We start from the raw sequence: 14,346 nt of genomic DNA, 5'->3' as shown, positions 1-14,346 counted from the left end.
CTCTCCCCCTCCCTCCTTCTCTCTCTCTCTCTCTTTCTCTCTCTCTCTCTCTCTTGCTCTCTCTCTCTCTCCCCCTCCCTCCTTCTCTCTCTCTCTCCCTCCCTCTTTCCCTCCCTCCCTCTCTCTCCCTCTCTCCCTCCTTCTCTCTCTCTCTCTCCCTCCCTCCCTCCCTCCCTCTCTCTCTCTTCTCCCTCTCTCTCCCTCCCTCCTCCCTCTTTCCTCCCTCTCTCTCTCCTTCCCCCTACTCCCTCCCTCCCTCCCTCCCTCCCTCCCTCCTTCTCTCTCTCTCTGTTTCTTTCTCCTTCCTCCCTCCCTCCCTCCTTCTCTCTCTCTCTCTCTCTCTCCCCTTCCACTTTTAATCCTAGGGAGTGCTTGCCTTCACCATTGCTTGGCTTCAAACAAGGTAATATTTATTTATTTATATTTATTTATTAATTGCATTTGTATACCACCCTTCTCCCGAAGGACTCAGGCCGGTTAACAGCCAGTTTAAAAGATACAATAAATACACATTAAAAACAGACTAAAAATTTATATAAATAATGGCCAAAATATTAAAAAACTAACTAATACAAAAACTAAAACCCATTTAAAATTACTTAATCAGGCTAGCCCAGCTCGATGGAATAAAAGAGTCTTCAACTCACGGCGGAAAGTCCAAAGGTCGGGGAGTTGGCAAAGCCCCGGAGGCAGCTCGTTCCAGAGGGCAGGAGCCCCCACAGAGAAGGCCCTACCCCTGAGGGTCGCCAGTCGACATTGTTTCACCGACGGCACCCCAAGGAGGCCGTCCCTATGGGAGCGCACAGGTCGGTGGGAGGCTGTTTGTGGCAGTAGGCGGTCCCGTAAATAGCCCGGTCCTAAGCCATGGAGCGCTTTAAATATGGTGCTACTCTTCTAAAAACCTTAAAAATTTATTCTTACCTAGGTAAACTCACGTCTGTATTCTGCTCCTCAGAGACATCTGTCCTTCTGAAAGCAAAGCAGGAAAATTGGAAGTGACACTTGGGCAGCATCTGTTAGTGCTCCCATCCTTATCAGTACAAGGAATGCCAAACAGGAGACTGCTGAATTGAAGTCAACAATGCAGGACCCATTTCCAGGAACTGCAGAATTCAGTTGTCCATCATTCTGACCCGAGTGTTACTTAAATTCCAAGATATCCAACTGACATTTATAACAATAGGCAGATAATTCATGGAAAGGTTATGTTAAGGCAACCTTTCCCTAATCTAGGGCTCTGGAAATACGTTGGATCAATTCCCATAATATTCAGTCAGTCCTTGCTGTAGACCAGGGGTGTCAAACACAAGGCCTTTGGATCAGATCCAGCCTGTGGGGCTGTCCTGGGAAATGTAAGGGGCTGGCCTGCATCACTTCGGCCTGGTCTACCCAATGTGAAGAGGAAACATCAGGCCAGCGTGGCTTCAGCCCAGTCTATCCAGTAAGAAGAGGAAATATGCCAGCAGTTTGGGGAGTGGCGTCAAGCTGGCCATGCCCACCCACCCAGCCAAGCCCACCCAGTTGGCCACACCCATCTGCCCCACCCCCCAAGGTCAACCACAGCCCTGATGCAGCCCTCAATGAAATTGAGTTTGACACCCCTGCTGTAGACAAAAGTCTACTGCAAAGGTTGCTAAGAATGGGGTCCTTGATGCTCTCTGAACTTGGTTGCTTTCTTACCCAACTAGTTACTATCATCAGTACCAGCAGTGCTAGCAAGCTCAGGAAGTTACCTAGCTAAATATTGAAATGCCTGCAGAGCATCAAAGACTCTAAGAGTTCAACCCTGAGCTACAAATATTCCCTTCTGTTGGTGCTCATAATCTCAGACATGCTTACCTTGGTCTCCTGAAATAAAAGAACAGGAAGCAAAGGATGACCAACAGAAACAGCACCGCAGAAAGGGATCCAAGGAGAGCCACTGAACACAGAAAGAAAACAAGAAATCTTTGGGCAAACAATTGGGCCCAAAAATGTATGAAACAATTGGTACTCTCCAAATGGAACGAACTTCTTTCCGCAACCATTATTTAAATTGCTGTGATGCAACTGCATGATTAACACAAAATTTGCACTAAGATGGCCTTAGATCTCACCTGCAGTATTGATGGAGCACTCCACAGGGTCTGAGATTGCATATTGGTTGTACCAAAACGTTTTTATTTTAATTTGGTAGACTTTGACAGGCCGAAGTCTTTTAATCACCACCGATTCACTGCAATTTGGCTCATTTTTCCAGGCTTGATCTGACACGAGGACCACAAGTTTACTAACAGCGCTGGTTGGACATGTCCAGGATAATTTCAGACTCCAGCTATCTTGCAAAGGGACGCATATCAAATCGCTTACTTTTTCTGGCTCTGTACAAGCAAGAAGGAAAGAAGGTTAAAAAGCCTTCTCAGAACTTCACCAGCTCACTCTACTAACTTTATCCACCCCGGAGTGTCTAGAGGGCTGCTCCCACCAGAGAAAATGAAGCAGTCACCTTGAGAAATTTGCAAAAAAGGAGCCAAGCTCCCACCAGGTTCCCTTTTGATTAGAGCAACATTTGGGCTGTGAAACTCCATTTGATTATTAGGTAATGGTTCCCCTCGCACATATGTGCTAGTTGTTCCCGACTCTAGGGGGTGGTGCTCATCTTCACTTCAAAGCCAAAGAGCCAGCGCTATCTGAAGACATCTCTGTGGTCATGTGGCCACCATGATTAAATGCCAAAGGCACACAGAACTCTATCTTCCCACCAAAGATGTTCCCTATTTTTCTACTTGATTTTTTTACGTGCTTTCGAACTGCTAGGTTGGCAGAAGCTGGGACAAGTAACGGGAACTCACCCCGTTACGCGGCACTAGGGATTCGAACTGTTGAACTGCCAATCTTTCAATTGACAAGCTCAGTGTCTTAGCCACTGAGCCACTGTGTCCCTCTCATTTGATTATTAGCTGGCAGCTAATGTGTCTCTGCTGCCAACTGGTGGGCATCTGGAGTTTCCAAGCAAGTTCTGAGAGTCATCCTATTGATCAATCCTATCAACCATGTCTTCTTCTACTGCTCCTGGGAGCCCATTTATCTTAAACATCTCTGCCCATTTTCCTACTATATGCAATGACCTAACTCTCTGGAGAAGGCTCTAATGTTGGGGAAGGTAGAAGGAAAGAAAGAGAATAGGATGACTTGCAACAGGGTGGATGGACTGTGTTACACTGGTGAGGGCTATGCCTTTGGGACACCTAAAAGACTAAGTGAGGGTTAGAGCATCATGGACAAAAATCTGTCTAAGTGGTCACTAAGAGACAAAAACTTGATGATACAAAATCAATCAATCAATCATTCATTCATTGGGTCAGGTAGCCCTCCCATTTCCCCCCTTCAAACCTAATGTTGCTTCCTAGTCTACATACAGCCTTCTATAGGTTGGTAGCAGTGGTGGGTTTCTACTGGTTCGCCCTGGTTCGGTGAACCGGTAGTGGCAGCCATGGGAGACTCCACCCACCTGCCTGGATATCATCACAGATGCTCTATGCATGCGCAGAATGTTCTGTGCATGTGCAGAAGCGCTGCGTGCAAGCGCTCCTAATTCCAAATCGGTAACAAAGGTAAGTAGAACCCATTACTGGTTGGTAGCCATCAATTGTACATTAAGCTTAATGGACAGTTTAGACAAAGGGTGAAACCATTGCCCTCTTCAAATTATAATCTGGGAATAAGCAGAAAAGTCTTCTACATTAATGCAGAATGGCAGGATATACCCAGCCTGGACTGTGATCTTCTCCCATTTAGGCAGGGGCTGCTTAGTGGTCAAGCGTTTATTGCATGCAGAACATTCCTGATTCAAATTCCAGGCATCTATTTCTCTCTCAAATCTTGCTCTTTTTTGAACTTTACTAGTCAGGCAGGACGTGGGAGTCGGGGGTGAACAATTCAGGGCTGGCAGGCAAAATGAAGGAAGATCTTAATACACACACACACACACACACACACATGTAGGTCTTTGGTTATTCGGGTTTTCTCCCGCGTAAAATTGGAAGTGTCTTGGCGACGTTTCGACGAAGTCTCATTCGTCATCTTCAGGCTTCAGCTTCGTGCTTCTGGGAGCAATGTGTGCTCGCAGCTGTTTCTTTCTTTTAACTGCTAGTGGGGGTTTGAACTGATTGGGTGGGAGCTTGGCTGTGCTCTGATTGGATGGGGTTTTTTTTGTGCTCTGATTGGATGGGGGTGTGTCCTGTTTGGATGGGGGCTTGGTTGTGCTCAGATTAGTCTGAGTTGCAGGGGGATTTGAGCTGGTGAGCTGCATTGCTGTTGTTTGGCTTTGTGGTCGTGCTACATCTTCATAGTGGGTGTCAGTCTGCTGCATGTATGGATTGGAGGGGTTTGAAATGGCTAATGTTGCAGCTGCGGTCTGGCTTCTGGTCCTTGGTCGTGCTTCATGATTAGTGTGGATTTGGGTCTGCTTTCTGGGTGGATGTGTGGTGGTGACATCCTGTGTGGACCTCGTGAGTGTGGGTCTGGTGTCATTCCTCGTGTTAGGGACTCGTTTGTCAATAAGGGCGGGTTTCCAAATGGCTGGTAGGCGGGAGGTATCATCTCGTTTGTTCATGCTGTGTGGGCGTTTTTCTATCTCGATGGCTTCTCTGATTATTCTGTTGTTAAAGTGTTCAGTTTTGGCGATAGTTCTGGTCTTTTTAAAGTCAATATCATGTCCTCTGGCTTTAAGGTGTTGGACCAGGGAAGAAGTTGGTTCCTCTTTTTTGACTGGGTTCTTGTGTTCTTCAATGCGTGCACTTATTCTTCTGTTGGTTTGTCCGATGTATGCACTTATGCACTTATGCACTTATGCACTTAATGCACTTATTCTTCTGTTGGTTTGTCCGATGTGTGCACCGCCTGCCCCACCACATACATCTGACAAACCAACAGAAGAATAAGTGCACGCATTGAAGAACACAAGAACTCAAGAAATGATACCTCCCGTCTACCAGCCATTTGGAAACCTGTCCTTATTGACAAACGAGTCCCTAACACGAGGAATGACACCAGACCCACACTCAACAGGTCCACACAGGATGTCACCACCACACATCCACCCAGAAAGCAGACCCAAACCCACACTGATGACGAAGCACGACCAAGGGCCAGAAGCGAGACTGCAGCTGCAACATTAGCCATTTCAAACCCCTCCAATCCATACATGCAGCAGACTGACACCCACTATGAAGATGTAGCACGACCACGAAGCCAAACAACAGCAATGCAGCTCACCAGCTCAAATCCCCCTGCAACACAGACTAAACTGAGCACAACCAAACCCCCACGCAAACAGGACACACCCCCAGCCAGTCAGAGCACAACCCCCCCCAGCCAATCATAGCACAGCCAAGCTCCCACCCAATCAGTTCAAACCCCCACTAGCAGTTAAAAGGAAGAAACAGCTGCGATCACACATTGCTCCCAGAAGCATGAAGCTGAAGCCTGAAGATGACGAATGAGACTTCGTCGAAGCGTCGTCAAGACACTTCCAATTTTACGCGGGAGAAAACCCGAATAACCAAAGACCTATATATATATATATATATATATATATATATATATATAGTTTGTTTGTATATTTGTCTAAAAAAATAAAAAACTTTTATTAAAAAATAAAAAATAAAGGAAGATCTCAGGAGGTAGATGCAAAGAAACTCCAGTGATACTGTAGAGGAGAGAATTGTATGCCTCATACCCCTTGCCCATCCACGGATGGCACACCCTTTGACTGGCTAAATTGAAATTCAACCAGCAATCTAGTTGCTTATGCTCAGGGAACTGATCAAGCTTTGAGGCCAGACATTGTGGGCCAACTCTAGCATCAGACTGTCTTGAACAAAATCTATCTATTTACAGGTAGTCCTCGACATACAAGTACAACTGAGCCTCAAAATGTTGTTGCTAGGTGAGACAGGCTGTTAAGTGAATGTTGCCCCATTTTTTACGACCTTTCTTGCACAGTTGTTAAGAGAATCACTACAGTTGTTAAGCTAATAACATGGTTGTTAAGTGAATCTGGGTTCCCCATTGACTTTGCTTGTCAGAAGGTCGTAAAAGGAGATCGCGTGACCCCGGGACACTGCAAACGTCATAAATATGAGTCGGTTGCCAAGCATATGAATTTTGAGGATGTGACCATGGGGATTGCTGCAATGTTGTATGAAAAATGGTCATAAGTCACTTTTTTTCAGTGATGTAACTTTGAATGGTCACTAAATGAACTGTTGTAAATTGGGGACTAGCTTTAGTGGGAGTAAAAAATAACTTGATGGCACATAATCAGTACATAATTCATAGCCTAATTCTTTCCATAAATCTATTACTCTTTGATAAAGAATGGTTCCCACCCCTCTTCTCCTCTTTTCTCCTAATATGAGGATTAAGTACTTGTGGCTCCATGCTGCTGAAGGCCAATGCTGTCTCTGGACAGGGAAGCATTTCCAGCTGTGCTGAAGATAGTGAAGGTGTAATTGGTGCTGGGAGTGAGATTGTGCAGGACAGCTTGGTCCAAAGACTTGGGGTATGTTTCGTTTCCTCTGACTCCTGAAGCGTTCCACTGGAGTCGGATGGCACTGAATGGCGAGTTCGGCTTCACCCAGGCAAAATGAGCTGCGGTTTGATTGATCATCTGCATGCGGAAATTGGATGGGGGCAGCGGGGCTGAAAGAGAGCGGTAGAGGATTAGACAGCAACCCCAGAAAGCAACCAGCCTGGTTGTGTTTGGTCTAATGGTTAAAGCATCAGGCTAAAAACTAGGAGACTGAGTTCCAGTCCTGCCTTAGACGTGAAAGCTGATTGGGTGACTTTGGGCCAATCACCAAGAGACTATGAGTTCCAGTCCCGCCTTAGGCATGAAAGTTGACCGGGTGACTTTGACCCAATCACCAGGAGACTGAGAGTTCCAGTCCCGCCTTAGGCATGAAAGCTGACTGGGTAACATGGGCCAATCACCAAGAGACTGTGAATTCTAATCCCATTTTAGGCATGAAAGCCGTCTGGGTGACTTTGGGCTAGTCACTTTCTCTCAGCCCAATGCACCTGACAGGGTTGTCGTGGGGAAAAAAGGAGGAGTATAAGTTACATCTGCCATTTCGAGTTATTTATAAAAATAATAAAGGCAGGATTTAAAACATTCTTAAAAATTAAAACCTAAAAGGGAGAGCTCTCTTTTAAAGGCGTCTTCGGTTTCCTGCATTCTTTATGCATGAGAAGACATCATTCCCAACCCCTGGCTCCACAGGCAGGGTATGATGGCAGTTGCCTCTGATACAACTGGCAGCCACTAGATAGGAGAAGGCCTGTTGATAGGGAGAACTTGGAAACCAGAAGCAAATCTACTTTGAAAGATGGGAAGCCTCCAGGATTCCTTCATTTACTGCCCTGACATCTTGCCCATTTTGTGTAGTGCTTTAGCATCACAACAACCCTGGGGTGGGATGGGGTAGACAGATGGAGCGAAGGCAAGTATCCAGGCTCTTTTAGAAGGATTCACAGCCAAGCAATGATTGGAAAACTAGCTTCCTCCAGGGCTGGGATGTCAAGAAAGCAAGGTTCCTTTTACAAAATCACACTCACGCGTTAGAGTCCACTGCTCTGCGGCTGTGCTCAAAATCCCATTGAAATCTGAGATCACCTTCACCAGGTACAGAACTCCTGGCTCCAAACTGCAAAGGGTGAAATGGGAATCCGGAATGAAGCAGCTGCCCACTGGCGTCCCGTCTTCTCGCCACCAACTGATTCTGTATAAATAGTCCGTCGCATTTGGGTCTTTGGGAGGGTTCCAGGCCATGGAAAGTTGACGAGGGCTGTAACTTTCCACAGTGACATTCTCAGGGCTGTTGGGAGCTGAGGGAAGAGCAGATTTTGTTAGCCTGGTGTCCCAATACCAGGAAGACAAATACTTTCACAACCCATAAAAGATTCAGCCTTATCCGAGTCCCTGTTTGAGTCGGCCAAAAGGATTCTGGGAGTTGAAGTCCACACAACTTATAGTTGCCATGGTTGAGAAACTCTGCTCTGCTCTGTTCTTTGAACATGGGCAGAAAAGAGTTACTGCAATGAGCAGGGTTACTACTGATATCTGTCATACTACACCAGGGGTCCCCAACCCCCAGTTCGTGGACTGGCGCCAATCCGTGGCATGCCAGAAACTAGGCCACATAAACAAGGGAAGCCCCATCTGCAGGATGCAGGCAGCATGCAAAACCACAGCCCCTCTTGTCCATGGAAAAACCTCTTGCCACAGAACCAGTCCCTGGTCCCCAAAAGGTTGGGTGGCTGCTGGGCTACAGCAACCACCAGAGCCCCAGCATCTGGGTAGGACGCACTAAACCCTCCTCTGATATTTTGTTTCTGGCCTACAGCTTTGAGCATTAACCCAGCGGCCATCATCCTGTGTTGTTACATAAAGGACCAATGAGAAATTAAATTGGTAGCTAAATCCACTACAGGAAATCCTCGCTTAACAAACACAAATGGGACTGGCAATTCCATCTTTAAGCAAAGCAGGGAAATAATGTGATCGCAATGGGTTTACAACCTCAAACTTTACTCATGGCTGTTAAGCAAATCACTTGTGGTCGTTAAGCGTAAGATCACCTGACTCTGATGGATTTATGATCTCATTTCTTCTGTCATGTGATTATGACTTGCAAGTTTACTACCTGCTTCTCACTGATTCTGCTTCTTGGAATTGTGCAAATGGCTACCACATAACCACAGGATGCTGTGACTATCATAAATTGGAGAACGTGTCATCAAGTAACTTTTCTAGTGCTGTCACAACTTCAAATGGTTGCTAAGCAAGACAATCATTAAAAAGGCCTGCCTGTGATGGTCCACAAAGCACTTTGACTTATTTTATGGATCCTAAGCTGTCATTTTCTTCACCTTCCCACTTTGCCCTCCACTCCTACCCTTGGCACTAAATCCATTCTACCTGTGATGGCATGTATGGTGTTTGTGTTGCCATAAACATTGCTCTTGATAATGGCTCTGACTTCAATTGTGTACATTGTTCCTCCTTTCAATCCTTCCTTAAGAAACAGGCTTTCATTGATAATGGTGCAGTCGATCAAGCAGACACAATAAGTGTAGGTGTGGTTTTGAGGGTCTCTGGGTGGCTTCCATCCAATCAACAAGGAATCCACTGTGCGGTTTTCTATTGTGAGGTTCTGGACTGACGAAGGCCCTGCGATAAACAAAAGACATTTTTCACAGCTTTCTATACTGAGCAGCTTAGCCAACACGTGTTGATTCAGCATCACTGCCGAGAACTGCAACAAAATGGTACAACATGGAATGTGCTGATTTCCAGGATGTAGAAATTTAAATAATAAATAAAGAAGCAAGCAAGCTGTTCTATTTCCCTCTACTCTCATTTGTTCCACTTTTATCTTTTCCCATTCCCATTCCACTTTTATCTTTTCTCATTCCTTGATACAAAGCTTAAGATTTATTAGGCTATTGGCTATCCCTAATTATATTTGTTGTTTAAAAATAAATGTTTTGAATTGTTTGAACTGGGTTGTTTTTTTTAACTTTGGACTTCCCTTAAGTCTCCTCATTCATTGCTCTTGAGGATGATGGCGCCATTTTGCCAACTTAAAGATGGACATTCAGAAAACCAAGCTGGGTACTGTATTAGAAAACAGTAGTGGTTCTGAGTTTGGCACTTTAACCAGAAATTTAATAGGATTCATTATGTGAATTATTGATTCATTGGAGTGTAGGTACTTGCACACAACTCTGCATGTCACCTGCTGTCTTTATCCTTTCAACATGTTTGCACTTCTATGTCATTATCCTCATTCATGTCTCTTATCTTCCTATTGGCCAATGGGGAGATGTCAAAAATGGCAACCAACCACCCCAGTGGTGGGTTGTTACCGGTTTACCCCAGATCAGGCGAACCGGTAGCACCGGTGGCAGGAGACTCTGCCCACTCGCCGAGATTGTGCATGCGCATGCACGCCCTCAAGTGAATTGGTAGTGGTGGGTTTTGAAACTCGCCCCTGAACCAAACGCTTTTCCCCTGTCTTCATTCTCAGCTCTTTGCTGGCAGCTTTTAAAAGAAACCATAATTGTGGCCATTGTAAGGGAAAAGTAGCAAAAGTGATGGACAGATAAAGAACTTGGCTAATGTCAAGATATCATGACATACCATAGATAGAGGGAGGAACGGAAATCGCAAAAGCTAAGGTGAGCAGGGAATTCCTGCCACTGACAAACCATCCACTGCACAACTCCAGATGTTTCCTCTAGAACAGGGCCCCCCAACCACCGGGCCACAGTCCACTATCGGACCATGCCCTATTTGGAACTGGGCTGCATGAGAAATGGGCCAGTATGTGTGTGAACTCCACTTGTGTGAGAGGCATCCCAAAGGCGTATCTTCTTTCTTGCATGAGTGGAGCTGTGTGCACCTGTGTGCTGACCCACCACTCTCATGGCTGGGCTCACCTCTCACCCTGCCCCCCGCCCCCAGTCAGGCTGCCAAGCCGATGCTTCCAATGCTCCAAAACAGTGGTGAAATCTGAACTGGTTTACTACCGGTTTGCTGACTGTGCATGTGCGCTGCGCAAACGCAAGCGCAGTACACACCATGCACCAAATACAAGGTGTGCATGTGTGCAGTGCATGCCAAAAGGAGGCATGGGGTAAGTAGAACAGCATGCAGGGGTATGTGATCAGCTGTGGTGCATTATCTTTTTTTTTTCCTTTTAAAAGCATTTTTTTAACAACCTATTCGGCCGAATAGGTTGTAAAAAAATGCTTTTAAAAGTAAAAACAAAGGCTCTGACCATCAGGTAGCTCAACTGGGATCGCCAGAGCCTTTTTTTAACCTATTAAAAGCATTTTTACAACCTATTCGGCTGAATAGGTTGTAAAAATGCTTTTAAAAGAAAACAAAAGGCTCAGATGATTGCACGGCTCAGCTGTGATCATCAGAGCCTTTTTTTATCTTTTAAAAGCATTTTTTTAAAAGAAGCGGCAAGCGGGGAAGAGGGCAACTGGGCATTGGGTGGGAGGGCAGGGACTTTTGCTACCGGTTCTCCGAACCACCTGCTGCCATCACTACCGGATCGGTTGATCCGGTCCGAACCAGGAGCATTTCACCCCTGCTCCAAAAGCAGATTGGTGAGAGCAAGGCTGAGTGGAACTAGCACATCCTATTGACCTTTTGCTGACTGACCAAGGCTGCCTGCACAGGACACTGGAATCTGCTTTTGGAATGTCGGGCAACCTTGGTGAATCTGAAGGAGCGCCAAACGCTTCTCTTCTTTACACCAAAAGCTTTTGCAAACAGATGAAAGTCTTTGGGGGAGTGATCTCGCACCGTTTCAGGGCCTTCCGTCCCCTTTACAAAAGCTTTTGCTGTGGAGAAGCTTGAAGGAGTGTGAAACTGCATCCCAAAGGCTCCTCTTCTCTCTTATGCGAGTGGATCTGCGTGCAAACCAGTGGTGAGATTCAGCCGGTTTGAGCCGGTTCGGGTGAACTGGTAGTTAAATTGCTGGCTGGCCCTGCCCCTTTCCACCCTGCCCCTTCCAGGAGTCCCCACATGCCCCATTTTGGCTCCTAGGTAAGTGCGAGGAGGCCTCCTAGGCCCAAAATGGGACTGGGGGGCGGAAACGTCTCTTTCCACCCCTGCAGCCCGTTTTTGCTCCTGCGGGGGTGCAGGAGGCCGAGTGCTACTTGTCACACACCCTGGCCACACCCACCAAGCTTCGCTCACAGAACTGGTAGTAAAAAAATTTGAATCCCACCACTGGTGCAAATGCGTGTGCCAGCCCACTGCTCATGAGGCCCGTTTTCCCTCTCCCCCTGCCAGCTGGGCCACCAAGTCGCAAAGGTTGGGGACGGCTACATGTAGGAAAGGACTGGGAGAACCTGAGGGCAGAGGGATGAGCTTAGAACAACAAGTGAACTAAATCCAATCTCCCTTGAATTCTGTTGACTCTTATCTAACTTCATTAATGTTGTTTATTTCTAGCTTGTTTAATGTTAGTTGAGGATATTCCTGCGCAATAGAGATAAACAGCAACAAATCAGTTTAATTGGACCTTCATGTGTGAACTTTTGTGCCTGACAGAGGAGGAGCTGAGACTCAGCTTCCCAAGATTCATGTAAGCTCATCAGCAGTATAGATCAGCTCAGATCTCAGACTGACCCAGCACTTGAGAATGAAAAGAAGCTTAGTTCTATAGTATCAGAAAACAGATACCACCAGGAGCCCTGATGGTGCAGGGTTAGAATGCAGTATTGCAGGCAAACTCTGCTCACAGCTGGAGTTCGATCCTGATTTTTTCTATATGTATAATGTACACTGAAGATGGCATTTAATTTTGTTGTACAAGGTGCAATGACAATAAAGTAAACTAAACTAAACTGATGGGGCTCAAGGTTGACTTAGTCTTCCATCAGGGGTGGTATTCACTTACCTTCGCTACTGCTTCACCTTCTGCACATGTGCAGAACATCAAAAATGGGACGTGATGTGAAATGGAATATGTTTTATGTTATATTTTAGATTATGTTTGTTAGTTACAATACCCTGTATTCTGTTCTGGGAAGTCTCGGGGGGGGGGAAATGGGGGGGGGAAGGGGAAGATTATAAATTGAGTGATTGCCATTGTACAGAAATAATGGTAGAATTAAACAAGTTGGAATGGTGTAAAGTCGGGGCTGCTCGGTAACCACTCCCGAAGGGAAAGGGAAGAAAGAGGAGTAAAGAAGGAAGAAAGTAGGTAGGTAGGTAGGTAGGTAGGAAAGAAGGGAGGGAGAAGAAAGGATAGGAGGAGAAGAAGGAGGAGAAGATAGAGGGTTAGAAAGGATGGTAGTGAGAAGTGGGAAAGAGGAGGGGAAGTAGGAAAGCGAGGAGAAGGATGGTGGGGAAAGCCGAAGAAGGATGAGAAGGGTAGAAAGGATTAAGGGAGGGAGTGGCGGTCGAGCAGCCCGGATTGAGCATAATTTGAGTATAGGATCAATTGTTGTATAAGTGATTGTATTGTAAACTGGTCAAATTGTGGGAATTATTATGGAAAATAAAAAATTTTTGCAAATAAAAAAAAAACGGGACGTGATGACGTCCGGGTGAGTGGGCGGAGCCTCCCTCAGCCACCACTACCGGTTCCTCCGAACCGGATATAACCGACTGAATACCACCACTGTCTTCCATCCTTCTGAGGTTGGTAAAACTAGAATCAAGATTGTTGGGGGCAATATGCTGACTCTGTAATTCCACCCAGAGAGTGTTGTAAATGTGATGTATAAGTCTAAGTGCTAAGCGCTATCTTGTTGTTTCTGCTGCTGTGAGCAAATAGTGATTGTGAGACTCACTAGTCGTTAGGTTGATGGATGCTTCTTGACTACAACTTCCATTCAGGATTCTATACACTGTCACATTATACTCCTGCCCAGGGGAGAGCTTCGTCATGACAGGGCATGCATTTGTCCAGCTGCTTTTAGAGGTCATTACAGAGTGATCTCTGGAGGTTTCACCACAGCAGTTGACTGCATCTTGCCAGTTAAGAGTTACAGAGCAGTTGAGTTCCTCCGGTGAAATCAGGCCCTTTGTAGGATTCAGCTCTGTGCAGAAAATGAAACAAATGAATCAGAAATAAAGAGATGATGTCTTTCTTGTTCCCTAGGTAAACATCTTCAAATTGACCAGCTCTTCCCTCCTGGGTTGCAGCTCTGGGTTCTTCAAGCTGGTGCTCTAGGGAATCAGTGTTTTTGACATGTTCCTTTGTCCCACTAAGTTTCCTGCTTTACCTAACTTCCTAAATTTATAATAATAATAATAATAATAATACAAGAAAATCCCACAGATTGATTACAGCAATGTGGCAAAGTAGCAACACTGGAGCATTGGAATATCCGCAAGAAATACCACTTTCCTGCCAGCAAGACGTGGTGGGACCACAAAATAAGCAAAGAGAAAATGATGAAACTAAAGTGCTTTGGGGCTTTAGAATTCAGACAGACAACCATCTGCCACACAACACTCCAGACTTAACAATTGTTGAGAAGAAAGACAAAACAATCTGGACAGTGCAGTACCTGCAGACAGCAGAATACAAGAGAGAGAACTCAAGAAAATTAAAAAAAAATCAAGATCTACAAATAGAATGTTTATATACTGTATAATCTTTTTGTGTGATGCCTACACATATTGTTGTGACAAATAAATAAATAAATAAAAATAAATAACAAAAGAAAACAAAGTACCTATAACAGGGATGTCAAACTCAAGGCCCGGCGGGTGGGGCAGATCCGGCCCACAGAGTGCTTAGATTTGGCCCGCCAGGCCGCTCTGGAAAC

The 14,346-nt window shown here is 45.6% G+C and overlaps 1 protein-coding gene across 1 annotated transcript in view; it reads right to left on the bottom strand.

Moving 5' to 3' along the window:
• Positions 1-14,346, bottom strand: part of PTPRH (protein tyrosine phosphatase receptor type H) — a 46,668-nt gene that overhangs the window by 18,927 nt on the left and 13,395 nt on the right. The window contains exons 6-9 of the mRNA XM_058182594.1: positions 13,363-13,611; positions 8,963-9,214; positions 7,600-7,869; positions 6,412-6,684 (exon numbers count right to left, since the gene is read on the bottom strand). Of these exons, the coding sequence (XP_058038577.1) occupies positions 6,412-6,684; positions 7,600-7,869; positions 8,963-9,214; positions 13,363-13,611 (1,044 nt within the window). The remainder of the gene's footprint in view (positions 1-6,411; positions 6,685-7,599; positions 7,870-8,962; positions 9,215-13,362; positions 13,612-14,346) is intronic.

Source organism: Ahaetulla prasina, chromosome 4, assembly GCF_028640845.1.
Source record: "Ahaetulla prasina isolate Xishuangbanna chromosome 4, ASM2864084v1, whole genome shotgun sequence".
In the NCBI taxonomy this organism is placed as follows: domain Eukaryota; kingdom Metazoa; phylum Chordata; class Lepidosauria; order Squamata; family Colubridae; genus Ahaetulla; species Ahaetulla prasina.
This window is presented reverse-complemented; position numbering and strand designations above follow the sequence as displayed.